This window comes from Hyaena hyaena, unplaced genomic scaffold, assembly GCF_003009895.1.
Source record: "Hyaena hyaena isolate Hyena2069 unplaced genomic scaffold, ASM300989v1 scaffold_138, whole genome shotgun sequence".
NCBI classification, from domain to species: domain Eukaryota; kingdom Metazoa; phylum Chordata; class Mammalia; order Carnivora; family Hyaenidae; genus Hyaena; species Hyaena hyaena.
Genome location: NW_024080770.1, coordinates 2,608,119 through 2,627,908, shown reverse-complemented (window position 1 = coordinate 2,627,908; position 19,790 = coordinate 2,608,119). Strand labels below are relative to the sequence as shown.

At 45.0% G+C, this 19,790-nt stretch overlaps 2 protein-coding genes across 2 annotated transcripts; both read right to left on the bottom strand.

The window, feature by feature from the left end:
• Positions 1–1,011: 1,011 nt before the first annotated feature.
• SF3B6 (splicing factor 3b subunit 6) lies at positions 1,012–11,089 on the bottom strand. The gene is made up of 4 exons (XM_039238357.1): positions 10,838–11,089; positions 7,840–7,958; positions 1,446–1,584; positions 1,012–1,277 (listed from the first exon to the last, which is right to left on the bottom strand). Exons 1-4 carry the CDS (start codon positions 10,865–10,867, stop codon positions 1,188–1,190), a joined length of 378 nt encoding a protein of 125 aa, XP_039094288.1. The 5' UTR covers positions 10,868–11,089; the 3' UTR covers positions 1,012–1,187.
• Positions 11,090–11,328: 239 nt separating this feature from the next.
• On the bottom strand, positions 11,329–17,652 carry TP53I3 (tumor protein p53 inducible protein 3). The gene is given in 7 exon segments (XM_039238267.1): positions 11,329–11,788; positions 11,790–11,918; positions 12,699–12,895; positions 14,009–14,221; positions 15,447–15,714; positions 17,072–17,223; positions 17,551–17,652. Coding segments are annotated over 7 exon segments (1,146 nt in total). The 5' UTR covers positions 17,552–17,652; the 3' UTR covers positions 11,329–11,602.
• Between the last annotated feature and the right edge of the window lie 2,138 nt (positions 17,653–19,790).

Here is a 19,790-nt window from a genome sequence, read left to right as displayed (position 1 = left end):
CCGATTTGGGGTCATAGTTATATCCAAAACAATTGGTCCATGTTTTTCCATTTGGCCATGCCTAAACTATAGAGAAAATTATAGCTGTCCTCCAAGCTGCCAAGCTGTGATGAATGTGGTAGTAACCATACAATTTCCGTGCCATGGGAGCATATAAGAACAAGCATTAAATATTCTATTTATGGCAAAGATATACTATGAGGGAAGGTCCAAGATACTCACCGACACTTGTTAACTAAAGGGAAAGACTAAATAATACAGTCTTAGACGTGTAACAACCAACACCACTACCCAAGGGGCTCGCCCTCAGATCTCTAACAATGTGCTGTCACCTGAATGTCCATTTCTAGAACTGACTTCTGTTTCAACGACGGGGTACCCATACTGACAAAGGTGTTTTGTTAACTGTAAAGCAAGTATTAATTACTCAGATGTATTGGTGTGGGTAATACTGGTTGATGTTACAGCAACTTTTTATGTAAGCTTTCATTCATTCAAACAACACAATGAGCTTTGATTTCCTTATCTGCAAAATGGAGATACCCATCTTCACTGAGTTGTTAACATTCAATAAATGAGAACACTGTAGAAATTTCCCATGATGGCTAAGTGCTGGGCTGGACACCAGAGGCATTAAGAATACAAAAAGTCTCTGCTCTAAAGAAGCCTGGTCTTGGGGCACCTGGGTGGCTCAATCAGTTAAACATCCAACTTCAGTTTAGGTCATGATCTCACAGTTAGTACATCTGAGCCCCACTTCAGGCTCTGGGTTTACAGCTCAGAGCCTGGAGCCTGCTTTGGATTCTGTGTCTCTCTCTCTCTGCCTCTGCCGCTTGTGCTCTCCCTCTGTTTCAAAAATAAACAAACATTAAAAAAAAAAAAAAAGAAAGAAAAAGAAGCTTGGTCTCTATGAACACCTCCCATCAAACAATTCTTGATGTGGTTCAACTACTGATTTGTCTTTTTTCTGGGACCAAATAAGAGGGGAAAGTTCAAGAGAAAACCTTGCCATCTTTTACAAAAAGCTACAAGTTTATTCATGTAACATATTTTAACATGTATCAAAGTTTCAAGCAGGTTGTTTTGAATCTCAATTAAGAAATCAAAACAGTATTAATTACAAAACAAAGAAAGGGTGATGGTGGTAATTCATGGGGTTTAGTCCAAAATGAAAATGCAGAAAATGCTTATTTTGGTGGATCTGTGTTGATGCCATATTTCTCCTTGAGAAGCTTCAACTGTTCTTCCTTCTTTTTTGTGTCCATCTTCTGAAATGCCTGAAAATGTGGTAAGCACCAAAGTTAACTTAGTTACTGATAAGTAGTGAAATGAATTTCAGCGACAGCACTGGGCAGAAAAGCATGTACAGTACACTCTCCCCCTCCTCAAGGACTCTAATTCTTACATGGTGTCCACACGTGATGAGGATAGTGACTAACACTTACCCTGTTGGCATTATAGTACAAAACCACCAGGTATCTGTTACAAACATTGAATCCTGAAAGGTGGTCACATGCGTTTTTGGCATCAAAGATGTCTTCATAGACCACATAAGCTGTTCCTCTAGTTTCAGGTGTGTTCCCCCTGCAGCGTGAAATCAGATTTAATTAATTAAAATACATATCTACCCGAGTGAGGAAGGACGATGGGTTTGAGGTTGGTGTTGAGAATAACTACCATGACTTCCAGTGTTTCGACAAAACCTCAGATGTGAGGCCTTCTGGCAAAGCACCTGTGATTTCATATTATAGGGGCATTCCCTGGGGGTTGCGGCTTTCTTTAAGTTTGCTATGTATGGCCAAACCAAGAAGAATATGCAGATTTCTACTACAGAAATTATGATTCCATTGAAAGAGATCAAGAAGGCTGGGATCTTGCAGAGTGCAAAGTGATTCTGGAATGTAGAGAATTTCTTTGGGTTGAGTTCCATGGAATTTTGTCACTGACCTGTGTTCCTGAACGATGAAACATGAATATTGGGCTATGGAATAGTTTCTCTTTATAAACAAATAAATACTGTGGGGAAAAAAATTAACTGGAGCATTGATAGTTATGAATAACAACTATCTTTTAAACCACTAACCAGAGAAGATTAAAGACAGTACGTTGAAGTTTAAGTATTTTGATTTTTTTTTATTTTATTTTATTATTATTTTTTTTAATGTTTTATTTATTTCTAGGAGAGAGAGACAGAGACAGCATGAGCAGGGGAGGGTCAGAGAGAGAGGGAGTCACAGATTGAAACAGGCTCCAGGCTCTGAGCCGGCAGTCAGCACAGAGCCCGACGCGGGGCTCGAACCCACGAACCGCGAGATCATGACCTAAGCGAAAGTCGGACACTTAACCGACTAAGCCACCCAGGTGCCCCGAAGTTTAAGTATTTTGAGATCAACATGAACACCATTAGAGGAAATAAACATTATGGATAGGTATGCGGGATAAGCCTACTATTTCTTGAATTGAGGTAGTTTTTGTTTTGTTTTTAAGTAAAATAGCGACAGGTTAAACTTGCTCTGTCAGGACTACTGCTGCAGCTACCGAAGAACCAGCTTGAAACAGTCACGGTCTTCTGTGCCCTGTTCGTCTGTCTTACTTCTCATACGAAGAACCAATTTTCAGTCTCAAGCTGGAAGGTACAGCACTGAGGGAGGATGGCTCCTGTTGGCCAGTCATCAGGATCTAGAATGACCTTACTGCGCATTTATGCAACAGAACGAATACTTGAGTTATTTACCACACTATTGCCGGTTACTAGTCCCTTATTCCTAAAGATTTTGATTTTCTCCCTCACTCTAATTTTAGTCTCAATTCAAGACAAGACAGTCTCCATGTTTCTGAGCAGTGTTTTACTAAGGTTTATCAAATCCGTAAAAATAAAACCTATTTTGTGTCTGGAGTGGGGGGTGGGGTTGGAGGGAAGCCCCTACCAAGATGGCAAAATTATGGGATCTAGGAAAACAGACAACCATTATCCTTTATGGCTGGGAAAGGACGTCCTCTAATGTAGAGTTAATGTAGTTTTTCCCACTTAGAAGATTCACTCCTGCCTTTCTAAAATGCGGTACAGTCAGCTCCCAGCTTTTCATACATACATTTTTAATAATGTGTGCACTCTCATGTATTACACAGCCCTGTTTGGCTCGGGAGAAGGGCTCGGCTTTGGCAGAGACCAGAGGGAGGGCGTGTGCTTATGGCTGGGATTATCTGCCGGCCAGAGGAGAATGCCGGAAGGTCACGGGGAGTGGAAGCTGGACCTTGCTCATGGATTCGGAGCTGCGGCTTGTGTAAGTTTTCCTTGCCACCTCCTCTCTTCACCTCCCCAGCTTCCTTCGTCGGGGAGGAAGGGAAGTGTGAAGAGCAACAAACTGCAGGCAGCAGATGGCCATGTGCTTGTCAGTGGGGGCAGTGGGCACAGGTCCCACTCAGCTTATGCTCCCAGTGTGATAAAGATGGACCCTTCCATCTGTGTTCTAGCCACCCACTGCCAACTGTGGAATAAGGTTTAAGACTGTGGGCTGCCTCTGTCTGCTGTAGTCCCTACAGAGGGTCAATGAAAGGTAGCAGGCCATGGGAAAGGGCGGTACCTCTTTAAATCTGACCTAGGATGAGACTACAGTCTTAGGCCCTGGTCAGAGCTTATGCTTCCTATAAAAGGGGATGGAAGAGGTACAGGGTGCTGGGGTGGTGGGAGGGTGCCAGCGTCACTGAACGCTTACAGGCTATCAGGCTACATAGGCCCAGTGAGGGACTTTTATAGTATTACCTACTCTCTGTGGATAGTCTATCAATGTTTGGACCTCTTTAAGTTTTTATTTATTTATTTATTTTGAGTGAGCGAGTGAGAGAGACAGAGGCAGTCTCTGAACTGTCAGCGCAGAGCCTGATGCGGGGCTCAAACTCACACAAGATCAAGACCTGAGCAGATATCAAGAGTCAGATGCTTAATCAACCACCCAGGTGCCCCTGGAGCTTTTTAAAACAAGTTTGTTTGCTTGTTTATTTAGGTAATCTCTACAACCAACACGCAGAATCACATGTTCTTCCTACTGAGCCAGCCGGGTGCCTCAGCTTTTGACTTTTAATATTTAATAATGCATTAGCTTGGGGGGGGGGGAGGCTAGAATGCACTAGCTCTGAAAGTTGAGGATTACCCAAAGAAAAAAACACTGCCCAAAAGACTTTGCCAAAAAAGGCGGCCAATTTTTCCTTTGAAATAAAAACATTTTAAAAACCTTATTATTTTAGTTCTTGCTAACTGGGCAAAGACCTTATATTTCATTTTACTCTCATAGCACCATGCCCACAACAAGTGCTAATAAGCATTAGAAAAGTGGAGGTCTTCTTTCTCCCACCAAATTCTCTCATACCTCCTTTCTCCTGGAGGCTTAAAAACCAAAACAAAAGAAAAGCATTTCTTCCTCTCACATCTTAGGAACCAGAATAGGGATGGGCACTAACCCCATTTTAAAGATTCTCATCTCAAGTGTCCCAGCTCCCACTGATCAACCAAATATCTTAACGATACTGTAATTTAATTTTTAAAAGTATATACTCATACCTACTGTATGGTAGGCAGTGAGCCAGCATTATTCTCTTGATTGGAGGTAAATCTTAAGAGTAGGAATAAGAAAACCTAATCATGTGACAACCTCTCTGAGCATCAGCTGTTTCATGTGTTAAATGTTATCAGGCTGTATCACCTGCCCTCCACCTTACACGTTTTAATAATCAAAAGAGGTAAAAAGTACGAAAGAGCTTTAAGAAGTTCAAAGCACCAGGGGCACCTGGGTGGCTCAATCAGTTGAGCCTCCAGCTTCAGCTTGGGATATGATCTTGAGGTTCTGAGTTCAAGCCCAGGATCAGGCCCTCTGTTGTCAGCAAAGAGACCTATTCAGATCCTCTCTCTGCCCCTTCCCTGCTCTCACACACTTTCTCTCTCTCTCTCAAAAATAAACATTAAACATTTTTTCAAAAAATAGAAAAGAAGCAGTAAAAAGTTCATAGCACCAAGTGTCTGTCAGGTGGGGTGATCAATCATCCTAGTTTGCTCAAGACTGTCCAGATTTTAGCAGTGAAAGTCCACATCTCAGAAAACACCACAGTCCTGGGCAAACTGGGAAGGTTGGTCACCCTAGTGCTAGGTACCAAATGTGGGACAAAGCATGAACACAGCTAGGGAACAGAAAAACATCTGTCTCTCAATCTATAATTTAGACCCAAGTTCCTGCACACCAAGCTTTTACGAATTTATTCAGCAAATATATATTGTGTTCTTGGGGCGCCTAGGAGGCTCAGCTGGTTAGGTGTTGGACTCTGATTTTGGCTCAGGTCATGATCTCACGGTTTGTGAGTTTGAGCCCCACATCACGCTCTGTGCTGACAGCGTGCAGCCTGCTTGGGATTCTGTCTCCCTCTCTCTCTGCCCTTCCTCCCCTTGCTCTCTCTCAAAAAAAATAAATAAAAATATACAAAACATATACTGTGTTCTTTCTGTATGACAAGCACTAGAAATATAACAGGGAAAAAACAAGCATCATCCCTCCCTTCAAGGACCTTTATTCAAGTGGGAGACAGATAAAGAAATAATTATAGACGAGAAATCGTATGAAGGAAGTAGACAGCTGTCACAGGGATTAGTGGGGGGACAGGGAATTACTTAAAGCTAGGGTGCTCAGGGTAAACCTCTCTGAGAAGGTGACAGTAAGGCTGAGACCTGAAGAATGAGAAGCCAGACAAGCGATGAGCCGGATGAAAACCATTCCAGATGGAGGGACCAGAGTACAAAGGCCCTAAGCTATTCTGCAGCCTTCCACAGATGCCACTGTTTAATTATCTGTCCTTTTACCTTGGCTTTCTGAAACTCTCTAATCTCACTGTGTACCATCTCTTAATTGTGTACCATCAATAAATTCTGTAACACTTTCATAGTCAAGCACAACCACTTTCCATATTATTCATTTACTTAGGTAACTGGGGTGTTTAAAATGAATCAGGTGCAACATCTGTCCACAAAAAACGAAAAGAATAGATGGTACCTGCCCTAGAGGAGCTCACAGGCTGGCAGGAGAGTACACAGACAACAACAAAGTCACCTGTTAGCAGATCTTCACAGAAGGTGCTGTGGGAGCATAGAGAGGGGTGGCTAACGCACACAGGAAGGAAATAACTCCATGACAAGATGCTTTCACAGGAATGATCTAATTTGTTCCTTACTGAAATTCCTTTAAGACTGTAGGGTAGGAAGATTGTTTCCTAAGTGATTGAAGCTCAGAGGGGTTAAATATTTTGCCCAGTTGTACACAACTGGCAAATGCCCAGTTAGTATTTGAACTTAGGTCTCATGACCAATTCAGTTAAGTTTATTGTGCTGCCTCAATGTTAAAAGCTGAAAGGTACCGTCCCTCTAGATTACATGTGAGGGTACAGAGAACCAAAAACTGGGACAACTTGTCTAGGATAACAGGGCCTGAGGCAGAGTCCTGTTTCCTGATTTCCAAGTCCGGGGATCTTCTGTGTACCATTCTTAACATGTCTAGGACAGGACCTAGGTTTCACGTACCCCCTGAAATCATATGCAAAATGTTGTATTCTTCTGTGGAAAGGGTCCAAAGCTTTTATCAAAAACCCAGAAGACTGAGACTTCCTAAAGAGAGTGGCTAGTCTGTAACACTTCATTTCTATCACTACTTGAGTACGAATGATGATGTATTGCTAGCACTTGGTTTACTTTCTGGAGGGGCAGTGATCATTTCAAAGGAGAGTCCTCAAGATCTCACAGTGTTCTTAAAAAAATTCTCAGAGTTTTAAAAGCCAAGAAGTTGTTCTCAGGTCATTAAGGAAAATTTTTAAGAAGAGATAGTCAGGGGTGCCTGGCTGGCTCAGTCGGGAGGAGCGTGAGTCTCCTGATTTAACGATCACGATTTCAAGCCTCAATGCTGGGTGTAGAGATTACTAAAAAAAACATAAATAAACTTAAGGAAAAAATCCTTCTAGATGGACTCTTAGGTAAACAGCCCCTTTACACTAATTAGAGCGTCAGTGGTTACAGATCTGGGTGATGTAAACATTCAGTTTAGAATCAGATTTTATCACTAAACAGCTGTGTGACTCTAGAAAGGTGCTTGTGCTCTGTGGGCCTCAGCAGTTTCACATGTAAAACAGAATCTTGACTCCACACAGGCCTGTAATATTAGTCACACAAATAAAAGCACCTATTACAATAAATGGCATTTTGTAGATGTTCAATAAGTATCATTTGAAGATATAAACCCCAATTTTTAGATTAAAATACAAATTCATGTTGCAGTTATTCTCCCCTGTTAAATCTTTAATAAAAATAAAAAATCAATAAACTTCAATAGAAAGTTATAGTTGGGAAAAGAAAAAAGAGAGCCGTAGTTGGAAAAGAAATCATTTTTCTCAGTTACCTATATACCTCCTTACTCAGTTTATTCAGAAATTGAGTGAAGGAGACCCAAAACAACTTAGAGTTAATGAACATTAAAACAAACAAAAAACCCCAGTGTTGTATCTGACTTCATAAATAACAGTTATGCAATAAAATGTTAGTTCTTTCTTTTCCCACCCATTGCCCTGAAACCCTTCATTACTACTTCAAGCCTTCTCTAATTTCACTACTATCCTTGGCGCTCACTGAGCTGGATCAGGATTTTTTTTCCGTACAAAAAAAAAAAAAAAAAAAGAAAGAAAGATCTCTTTTCCCATATTTCAATCTGTTTTGTCTCTAGGCTCTTGGTTAGGCCCTGCTGTCAGCTATAATTCTGAGATTATACAATCATTTTCTTGAAATCACATTTCAAAAGTCTCAGTAAGACTCACACGCGAATCTGACGAATAGGTCCATATTTTCCAAATATATCATACATTTCTTCAGCTGTGATTTTGTATGGCAAATTTCTTATATATAAAATCCGGTTTACTTCAGGTGGAAGTCGAATCTAAAATGAGAAATATGTGCTATTATAATCAGGGGCAGGAGCGCAACCACCTCAAATAAATTTCTCATAATTATAAATTCTCACAGAAAAAACACCACCAACAAAAACCAGAATAGTCAAGAATAAGCAGCATTAAAAAAATAAGAATGACAATCGATATTCCTGAAAATAGCATGCTTGTCAGAATAGCAACTGGGCACCTGTTTTAGGGAGGACAGTACGTAGGCTCAATGCCTTAGACACAAATGGGAAAGAATGAAGGGAACTCTTCCTGTTTCTTAGACCATAAAACTCCCACTAACCCCTCTTACCTGGTCTCTCTAAGAACCTGTTATATCAATGATATCTTCTCTCTCCTGAATTTAGTCTTTCCCTCACCATGACCTTCTTCTATTCCTCAAGTGAGCAGATGCTTATGTCCTGCCAACTGTCATGCAAAACTAAATACTTATTTGGATCCCTCTGTGTTCATTCAACAAATATCTACTGAGCATCTCCTTTATGTATATACCAGACTGGGTATTAGGATTATATTTTCCGTGAAGGAAAAAAGACAAGGTTTCTGGTTCCCTGAACTTATTAGCTCTACTTATTATTCTATTTTGGGTTTTGCCCCTCTCAGTCAAGCATCTGGGAAGATAAAGTCTATACTCACTACTTCACATTCTTTTCTTCACTGATTCTCATCAACGTACTACAAGCTAGCTTCCACCCCAGCACTCTGACGAAAATGCTCTTATGCGCTAAGACCTTTTTACTGCAATGTTCAGTTCTCATCACACTTAATTTCTCTGACGCTTCTGACACTGCTATTACTTTCTTGACTACTCTTGCTTGACACACTATTTCCTTGGGTTCCCCGTCTGGCCAGTTCTCACTCTTCTTTGTCATGAAAATATGCTCTTCCACAGAATTTTACTTTTAGACTTTTCTTTTTTTTTTAAGTTTATTTATTTATGGGGGGTGGGGGGGAGTGGCAGAGAGAGAGAAAGGGAGAGAGAGAATTGCAAGCGGGCTCACACTGTCAGTGTAGAGGCCCTGAACCATGAGATCATGACCTGAGCTAAAATCAAGAGTCAAACACTTAACCAACTGAGCCACCCAGGTGCCCCTAGACTTCTTCTCTTGATCCCTTGTATGCTCTCCTTAACTCTACACTCTCTTTGGTCTCTTAACCACAACACATGGGTTTCCACAGTAAGTGGATGACTCTCAAATATAAATCTCCCATCCAGACTTCACTCCTGTGTTATTACATATTCAATTACACATTGGATATTAATGACTATTAAGCTGGCAGCTATTTCAGACATTAAGCTAAGTGTTGTATAAAAAGAAAAAGAGGAAGAGCACCTGGGTGGCTCAGTGGTTAAGCAGCCAACTTTGGCTTAGGTCATGATCTCAAGGTTCATTGAGTTCAAGCCTCACATCAGGCTCTCTGCTGTCAGCACAGAGCCTGCTTTGGATCCTATGTCACCTCTCTCTGCCCCTCTCCTGATGATGTTCTCTCTCTCTCAAAATAAAGAACCTTAAAAAAAAAAGGAAGAAGAGAATACTTCTTCCTTGCCCTCAATCTAATAGTGGTGACAAATGGTATAATAAAGTTTTAGACTTAAAATTCAAGACTGCCTTCAAACAAACAGTCAGCACTGCCAATTATAATACACTTAGCTAGTACATCTGCTTTCTCACTCTGTAAGATACTGTATCACACTTTCTCTTTTCTCCTCAAGCCTTATCACCATCATCACTCCCTCTAACATCTGAGTTGGGCTCTTCCCTGCCCATCCCAGGAGATGATCTTGGCTCTTCCTTACTGAAAAAATACATGACTAAACGGTAAGAACCTTATATTCATATCACTAAACCCATCAATCTAAATTCACCCATATCCACCCCTCTCCCTCTCATTATTATGCCAACTTTCATCTATTCAAAACCTTAACTCCTGAACTTACCCCGTTTTTCTCCCACATCATCAGTTCCCCCCACACTCCCGCACCATTCTCACAGGCACGCAAATACAACTCATATCACACATCTTAGAAGAGAAAAAAACATCACCTATCATCCAATCTCTCTGCTTCCTATTTACGTGAAAACTTGTGGAAAGCGCGGTCTCCATTTTCTTAACTTTCATCCTTATTTCATCCCATTGCAACCAAGTTTTCATCCGCTAAGATGATCATCAAGGTTACCAAAATTCTGCATCTCATCGTATCTAATTATCTGTCTGCATCACACTGTGTCTCTCAGCCTTACGGCTGACCTACCCTCTCCTATTGAGACAATTTTTCTTAGCCTTCCATATAACACCCTATTCTTTAACATTAGTATGTAAACAGAAGGGCTTTTTTTATTCACTGTTGTGTCTACAACGTGTAGACTAGTGTCAAGCACAAAGTAGGTATTCAATAAATACAACTTCTCAATTGTTCCTTCTCTCGCATTCTTGGTATACAGTAGGTGCTCGAAAATACTGAGTTCAAACAATGAAGGATCCAAAAAGCTCCACGACTTGAGGAGAGTCCCAGGCTCTGGTTGCCTGTGAGCTACTAGGTTATTTACTGGAGACTCGTCTGTGCTTTTGACTTTTGGGTGGAGAAGATTGTGTCGTCAGGTCCTAGGTGCAGATCAAGCCACAAAGGCTGCAGGGTTAACGCTATCGCTGACACCAGAATAAGACCGAGGGAACTCTCAAAAGGGGTGGACGCGGATATGCTCCTCAAGGATGGGGCTAAGGTAGAACCCCCAGTGATAAAACAGTAAATTGTAGGCTCCCCTGGCCTGGGGACCAAGGAAGGGCACGGTGCCACGCCGTTGAGAAAATCCCAACAGCAAAATCCTGCCCCTCTTCGGCAGAAGGCCCCAGTACTCACGTTCGCCCTCTTGGCCGCTTGCATCGCCATCTTGGCGGGCTGATAAGGTTACCGCAGCAGACTCTGGAATTCCTCCGGACACGTCCGGATCTCGTCCACAAGACCTCCGACACAGCGTCAAACGCACGACAGCAACATTCAGTCTCCACCGGAAGCTCTATAACACGCCGGAATATCGCCGTCTCAAGTCGAGACGTGCTGACGTAATATCCCCTTTCGAAAAGACTGTGGGGCAAACCGAGCTTGAGATGAAAAAGAGGCGGGGCAGCGAGTTGAAAGGCAAGGATTCAAGTCGCGGCCGAGCCGCGCACCGGAAAGGGCGGGGCCTGGGGTTCAGTAGGGGCGGTGTTCCGGTCCCGGCGGCCCTGAGCAAAGGAAGCTGGCCTGAGGGGGCGGGACCTAGGAGAGCGGGACGAGGCGGGGCTGAGCCCGGTGAGTTGCGGGAGGGGGCGGGGCCTGACGTGGGACGGGCTTCTGCGGGGCGCGCCGGGGGTGCTGGTGGGTGGGCCCCGGCCTCCTCCCGCGCAAAGCTGGGCTTACGGGGTTGTGGCAGGTTATGTTGTGGTCGACGCTGTCCCCGCATCCAGAACCCCAGACCCTGGAGTTGAGCACTCACTGTTGGGGCCTTTCCTGTAATGCCTGCGGCACGGTCAGTCCCGACCCCCACCTCCCCGGCGGCCTCAGTCCGCGATCCGGGGCCGCCACAGTGAGATGGCCGCCCTTTAGATCTACTCTTTTTATTTCCCTGGATCAGCTTTACACGGGTCAATTGACCGAGGCCGGGAGAAGGGAGCAATGGTTACAGGGCGGCCTGGAGTAGCACCCGATCTCCTTCCTGCGTACTGTGGACTTTGTCCAAGTTTGTCCTGGGAAGGCCCGCGTCCTGCCGCCGCCTCCTTCATCGCGGCAGTTCCAGGACGATTTTGCCCACGTTCTTGTTGCTCTCCATGTATGCGTGGGCCTCTTGGATTGCAGTCATCGGGTAGACTCTGTCCAAAACCGGCAGTAGACGTTGTGGGCTCTCCGTGGAAAAGTGGGGCAGAATCTGTTTTGTGAAAGTCTCCACCAGCCTTTGCTTGTACTTAAGAGAAGGAAAAGGAGACCATCAGTCTAGACAGAGGCTTTACCTTGCTACTCCCCATGCTGCTTATTTACTAGCCTTTGTGCTCCCTGAAACGTGTACACCTCTGAAAATGCACACAGGAGCACCTAACTCCTTTACTACCAGCATGTATGTGCGTGCCCCCAAATGTATAATCTCTCTTCTGTAGCAGATAAAGACTGAATCCTGGACTAAAATATTAGTGGCACAGACAACAGTACTGTGCTTAAAGGCTTAAAGCAGGAGTTGGGCCACAGACAGGACTGTAGGCTCAGTTCAAAAGGGATGTTTAAGCTCTGCTGTCCCACAGGTGTGAAACCCTAGGCTGGGAAACATCCCCAAGTCTGGCACCTGCTAGCAGGCCACACAGAGGAGATTTCAGTAATACATAATCTGTTGAAAGTCCAGCCTTAACTAGCCTTACTTACCTAAGTGGCTTTATCATACTGAGAAGTTCTGCCTTGAAGACATCATTTTGGAACTATTAGAAGTGTTTGCTAATATTGTTAATGCTTCATTCATTCTGTTACAAAGATTAAATGATATGTGAAGTATTAGCTACCTTCTTTCCAAGACGTTGAGACTTCTACTGACCAATTTTAATTAGTTCTGTGAAAATGGTTCATCCACAGCGGGCAGGTTTCTACATGGGCTCTCTAACAGAAGAGGTGTCAGATCTAACTTTTTTGGAGTTATGTAAACAAATCATACTTTCTGGGGCAATAATTAAATCATGTTTTCTTTTCATTCATCATTCACCTTTTTGTCCCTTGATCTCAGCAGAGTGGTGATCAGACTTCCTCGTTTATAAAGTAGCTTTGAAAATAGGGGTCCGTTGATGTCAGCTCCTCCCATTAGACCATAGAGAACCCAGCGACCGTCAAGAGCCAGGCAGTTGACATTTTTCTCCCAGTAGGATCCACCTATGCAGTCTAGAATAAGGTTGACTCCAGCACCTTTCACGTGAAACACAGATTTGTAACACTAGTCAAAGAAAGCTTTGTGCAAAGTAAGATTCCGTGGTGTATTTGTGAATACATGGTATAAGTACATGTGTACAATGTATCGGTTAGAACTAGAAACATTGCTGTAAATAGATTTAGATAGCTGAACTCAATCATACATTTGTGCTATAGTTCATCTTTTATGATTCCTAGCCACAGCCAGAGGGAAATGGGGTAACACCATGCTCTGGTATCTCCTTTGTTCCCCATGTAAGTATAGAACCCACTTGCACCCAAGCATGAATGAGAACAGAACAGGGGAGATCCACCCAGTCTACAAGGCAGGCTAGTTCACAACTAAATTATGAAGTGTCTGCAATGGATTGTCTGAATCATTTTACTAGCTTTGGTTTCATCTCTCCTTTCCTACTCATGTAACAAAATGGAAAAGGATGACCCAAAAATATACAGATTTGGCTTTTGGATACAGAGGCTTACCCATTTGGGGAGCTACCATCCTACCCCGACTATGACCAGCGCTCAACTGGTCTCTGCTCTACGCTCCTGTTAACTGATTGCAGAGAGACTTGGAAGAAGAGGTCCTGGATAATTCCAGGCCAACTCTTGGATTTATCCAGTTTCTAAAATAAGTAGGAATCAGGGGCACCTGGGTGGCTCAGTCGGTTAAGCCGACTTCGGCTCAGGTCATGATCTCACGATTCATGGGTTCGAGCCCAGTGTCAGGCTCTGTGCTGACAGCTAGCTCAGAGCCTGGAGCCTGCTTCAGATTCTGTATCTCCATCTCTCTCTGACCCTCCCCTGCTCACGCTGTCTCTCTCTCTCTCCTCTCTCTCTCTCTTTCAGAAATGAATAAAACATTAAAAATTTTTTTAAATGAGTAGGAATCATATCACTTACTAGAATGCACACAGAAACATTTTAGTCCTAAATACTGTCTGCCTGTTTCCACAGGTCAAACACCAGAGTACTGGAAATTGGCCAGGGCAGCTGTTGTGCATTTAGCAGAGGCCAGACAGATCCAGAGCACTGGCAACCTTCAGGCTGGTGAGGATTTTGTTTAATCATCTCTGAAATTCCTGTTGGGCAGCAGAAGCTATTGTTTACCTTTGGTGAATTTCAGTGTCGCTTCAGAAAAATCCTCTTCTCTGTAATTGAATCCAGCAGCTGCTCCCAGCTTCTCTGCCATCTGAAGTTTGTGCTGGGAGCCAGCTGTGACTAGAGGAATAGCTCCAGCCAGCCGGGCGAGTTGGATGGCGGCCGTGCCCACACCACTTGATCCTGCATGGATTAGCACAGAGTCTCCAGCCTGAACATTTCCTGTGACACAAAGTACAGGAACCATTCTCTTTACTTTGCAAGTGTTACGCATTCCCCACGCAGGCACATGCTACCACGTGCGCCTGGCCCTGGACCACCAAGTGCCAAATCTCTTGCTCTCTTCAAAGTTTTTGACAATTTTTTTTTTTGTTTTCCTGCCTCTTGTCAAAGTGGGAAACAACCTTTTGAAACAGCTGTTAGCAGCCACATCCATAATCTTATTTTTATTACTTATGAAGGAATAATACTGAGATACACATCTCTGATATATATATATACCTTAATAAGAAGTAACCGCCACTCCCACTGTCATCACCTGAAGCCAGTCCCTCTTTAGTCTGAAACTGGCTTCCATCTGGTCTCAGTGATCCAGGCACCATGGACAACCCCAGGCTTCTCTTCCTGAAATGGAGCCTTCGTTATGTCACTTTCTCCTCAAAATGTAAAGTGGTTCTCAGTTGGCTTTTGCATCCAGTGCAGACAATGTGCCACTCAAGGCCACGACAACCCAGTCCGAGTCTCATCTGTCACAGATGATAATCATTGTGCTTCACTCTGAGTAGAGCAGCCGATTTCACCTTGACACTTTCTTAAGCCACCTTGTCCTGCCTTCTGTCCATCTCAACTTTACTCACCCTTCAAGTCCTTCTCTTCCAGAAAGCCCTCTCTGGCCACACTTACCCACACTAACTGTTCCCATCTGGAATTTCTATAGTAGTTAGAGACAGGGCCACCTTCTGAACTCTATGGTTCTACGTGCATGCCTGGTCTTCCCAGTTTCACTGAGCTCCCTGATGGCAGGGACCAAGTCTTCTTAGGCTCCCACCCATCAGTGGGATTGGGGAGGAATGAAAGTTGATTGAATGGCCCCTTCTGCCACATTAGGCTCACAGAGAGAAGCTCGGCAGGGCTCTGAGCAGCTGGGACTACCGGTGGGCCTACAGGGTGAAGATGTACCAAGACCTTCTATCCAGTGCTTTCCAGGCTCCACCTGCTAACCATGATTGTCAGCCTGGACATTAGGCCATTGCTAACATGATATGAGGACCTGATTCTACTGGCAGCACATTTGGGTGCGGTGCTGGGATTGGGTGTGACTCGGTGGCCAGGCCAAAGCTGCCTCTGAGGGCTGCTGGCTTTTGAGGTGGCTGAGTCATGAAGTAACTGAGCCACACTGTATGGAATGAGCCTGGCGGGGGCGGGGTGGGGTGGGGGGGCTCCTCACCCAAGAGATGTAACAGCTGGAAGGCGGTAAGCCAGGCCTCTGGGATGGCTGCAGCCTGGGACAGGGTCAGTCCTGCTGGGATGGGCATGAGGAGCCCTTCAGGGACAGCGACATATTGCGCCTGTCCCCCGCCAGGCAGCAGAACCATGGCTGGGTCCCCAATCTTCCAGTGTCCCTGGCAGGCGGGCCCCAGCGCTGCTATGTGTCCAGATGCCTCCAGTCCCAAAATGCTGCTGGCTCCTGGGGGTGGGGGATACTGGCCTTGTCTCTGCAGAAAGAGGGGTGCACTAAGTGGTGAGCATGATCAGAAATGTGTGTGTCACCATCCGTGGCCTTCTTCCATTAGCCCCTTCTTTTCTCAGAAAAATCAGGATAAAGTCAGGTTTTGCTAAGTCAGGACAGGAGACAGGAGAAGTAATTCAGATCCTGTGGGTTACATAACCAGTGGATGTCAGAACTGTTTGGGTCCTTAGCTGTTTACTTCATCTAAACACCTTGTTTTACAAAGAGAGAAACTGAGACCTGCACAGGTGTGCCTTGTCCAAGGTCACAAAGTAAATCAGTAGCAGGATAAGGAACAAAACCATAGACTCCTTAAGTTAGTCCAATCATATGTCAAGTGCCAGACTTTGTACTCACTCGCTGCAAGCCTCAGAAGCCTCTGCCTACAGGTTTCAGGCTAGACAGGCTGAACTAAGACTGAACTAGAACCATTTGAAGAGCTTTTTCTTTTCTTTTTTATAGTTTTTATTTATTTTTGAGACAGAGAGAGACAGAGCATGAGTGGGGGAGAGACAGAGAGAAAGGGAGACACAGAATCTGAAACAGGCTCCAGGCTCTGAGGTGCCAGCACAGAACCCAATGTGGGGCTTGAACCCCTGAACTGCGAGATCATGACCCGAGCCTAAGTCGGACACTTAACCGACTGAGCCACCCAGGTGCCCCTTGGAGAGCTTTTTCAAAATACATATGCCTGGGTTGTAGTAATGTTTATTTTGGAAAAGTGCCCCACGTGATTTTGGCTCATGTTTCTCAATCACCCCAATCAATGCAGCTGGCTCCATTTAGTGCTTTAAAGAGCAGAAACAAGAAGATTCCTAGAGTACAGCCCCCTGCCAGCTCCAGGACCCTCAGAGAGGAACGCATGCAGAACTTTGGAGCCACACAAGACCTCAGTGTGAATTACTGCTGCCCTGATTACTAGTGTGACCTTGTGAGTATTGCCTAACCTCTCTGACTCTCAATTTATCTGTATAATACAAATGGTAAATAGGGTTGCCTGAGGAGTAAATGAGACAGAGCAAGGCCTAGCACGCGCGCGTGCACACACACACACACACACACACCCCTCCACAAATGGTAGTTCCCATCTCCTTATCTGGAAGCCCGAGCAGATTATGAATTAACATAGGGTAGATGCTGCTTTGCAAATATCCCTATATATGGTGTAGACAAAGGAGGCTAAATGGTTCCTTGTCTTAGAACTCCGAAACAAAGGAGGCTAAATGGTTCTTTGTGTTAGAACTCCCAGCACACATTCTGCAGACAGTGGCTTAGGTCATTCCTTTATCTGCCTGGTGAATGTATCTGGAAGACCCGGAAGCTCCCCCCAGACCCGTGGGTACCTGGAGTAAATCAGCCCGGTTCAGGGCGCTGGCCGCCACTTTCAGGAGGACTTCACCTTCTACTGGGCTGGGCTTGGCCACCTCCTTCAAGTAAAGGTTTTCGGGTCCTCCCGGCTTGTCAAAGTGCACAGCTAACATGTTCTCTGAGGACACTGCAGAAGCAAGGGAGGGAGCCCGGGATCCTTCGGAGAGCGCAGCGCCCAAGCCGACGCTGCAGCGCCCCCTGCCGGCCAGCGGTTTCCCTTTAAAAGTGGTCTCGAGGTGGTCCGGCCCCGCGCCGCGCCCCGCCCTCCTTCCCACGAGGTCCCAGCTGCCCGCACACGGACCCCCTGCAGAGGACGCAGGCTAGGACAGGGTCTCGCTGTCTCGGCTAGGGTGCAGCGGATGGGGGAAGACACGAAGAGCACGAGGCAAGCTGCGCTCCCTCTGAGTCGGAACTCCCCGCTCCCCCGCCGGGGTGTGAGTTCCTGGACACTTACTGGGGCCGGGCTCTCCGCTGCTCGCTCGGGTCCCTGGAGCAGAAGAACCCCGGAATCCCGGACTGCTTCGGCCGCGACCGCGAAGGAAGGCTGGACTCTGGACAGCGCCAGGGGTGGGACTGACCTGGACCAACCCTCCTCTTCCTTCTCCTTCTTTACCGCTGCAAAGCTAGTGATAGCGAATCAGATTATTCACTTGAGCCTCGGAAACTAGGCTTTCTTCTGGTTGGCCGGAAACGCTGTTCTAGCCTCCTTTGGAGAAGAGAAAACTTTAGGGAACTAGACTCTTGGAGGGCGATCGGTCCATTTTCCACCCATGCCAGGCTTTTAACTCACTGACGCTGTAGGGCCAGCATCTTGAGTATGGTTGGGCAAGCTGGGTGCTGCTGAGAGAATTGGAGAAAGGGGAAGGTAAAAGCCGTCCTGAGATCCTTACCTCTTCTGCTCTTCCTCCTGGGGATGAAGAGAGCGGAGCCTGGAAGGTGCTGCCCAGGGAGGCAATTTTGACTGGTTAAAGCTGTATGAATAGGCTACATCAGGTTTCTCAAATTTGGCACTGTTGACATTTGGACTAGATAATTTTTTTTTTAATGTTTATTTATTTTGAGAGAGGGAGACGGAATGCGAGTGGGGGAGGGGCAGAGAGAGAGAGGGAGACGCAGAATCTGAAAGAGGCTCCAGGCTCAGAGCTGTAAACACAGCCTTTTGCAGGGCTGGAACTCAGAAACCTGAGTTCCATGAGATCATGACCTGAGCCCAAGTCGGACCCTTAACCTACTGAGCCACCCAGGCGCCCCTGGACTAGATAATTCTTTATTTTTGAAAGACTGCCTTGTGCATTGTGCAATGTTTAACAGCATCCCTGGTCTCCACCCACTATTCAGTCATGACAATAAAAAATGCTTCCAGATATCCTCTGGGGGCAAAATTGCTCCCCCCTCCCCCATTAAGAAGCACTGGTTTAGAAGGATACGCACGTGTGTGCTTGTTCAAAAACAAGTTAGGTAACATCTTGTGGTGCCTTATAATTTACCTCCTCTTCACATGCATCTTCACTGGATCTTCATAACACTTTACTAGAAAGGAACTGAGATGTAGAAAGACTAATTTGATTTCAAGGGGCACATAGTTAGTGAGTGTCAGAGCCAAAAATCAAATTCATCTCTTCTGGGTCCTGGTCCAGGGCTCTAACTATAGCAAGCTGCCTTGTACATGTCTCTCCTATCAATTGCAAAATCCCCTTTATATCTTTATTTACATCCCTCTGCTGAGTACACCTCTTGCAAGATTATTCAGATTGGGTTGGTGTGTGTGTGTGTGTGTGTGTGTGTGTGTGTGTGTGTGTGTGTGTTTTGGTAGGCTTCATGCCCAGTATGGAGCCCAACACGGGCTTGAACTTGACCTGAGCTGAGATCAAGAGTCTGATGCTTAACTGACTGAGCCACCAGCCACCCCAAAATTATGTATTTTATAAAGCTTTCTGTTTTACAAAAATGCCCATCAGGGATGCCTGGGTGGCTCAGTTGTTTGGGCGTCTGACTTTGGCTCAGGTCATGATCTCACTGTTTGTGAATTTGAGCCCCATGTCAGGGTCTCCCCTGTCAAAGGGGAGCCCACTTCAGATCCTCTATCTCCCTCTATCTCTGCTGCTCTCCTGCTCATGCTCTCTCTCTCAAAAAAAAATAAAATTAGAAAAAAAATTTTAAATGTCCATCAGCCACTGTCCCTCCTTTTGCCATCTATATCAAATGGCCAAGAAATAGATGAAAAACAGTAATTATATTACCAGGTGTCAAAAAATACGATGATAATGATAACAATGGCAATATAGTACTTGTTTCTGAAGTGTTTTTTCTATAGAAATAAGAAATGCCAATATGTAAGAACATATGTACAGAAATGTTTCTTGCAGTATTGATCAGAGTGACAAAAATGTAGAAATAAATAAGTCCCGTTACTAGGGGAATGGCTGGATAAATGATGAATACCATGCATCCGTTTGAAAAATGCCTTAGAGGGGCGCCTGGGTGGCTTAGTCGGTTGGGCGTCCGACTTTTCGCTTAGGTCATGATCTCACGGTTCGTGGGTTCGAGCCCCGCGTCGGGCTCTGTGCTGACTGCCAGCTCGGAGCCTGGAGCCTGTTTCAGTCTGTGACTCCCTCTCTCTCTGACCCTCCCCTGTTCACGCTGTCTCTCTCTCTCCTAGAAATAAATAAAAATACTTTAAAAAAAAAAAAAAAA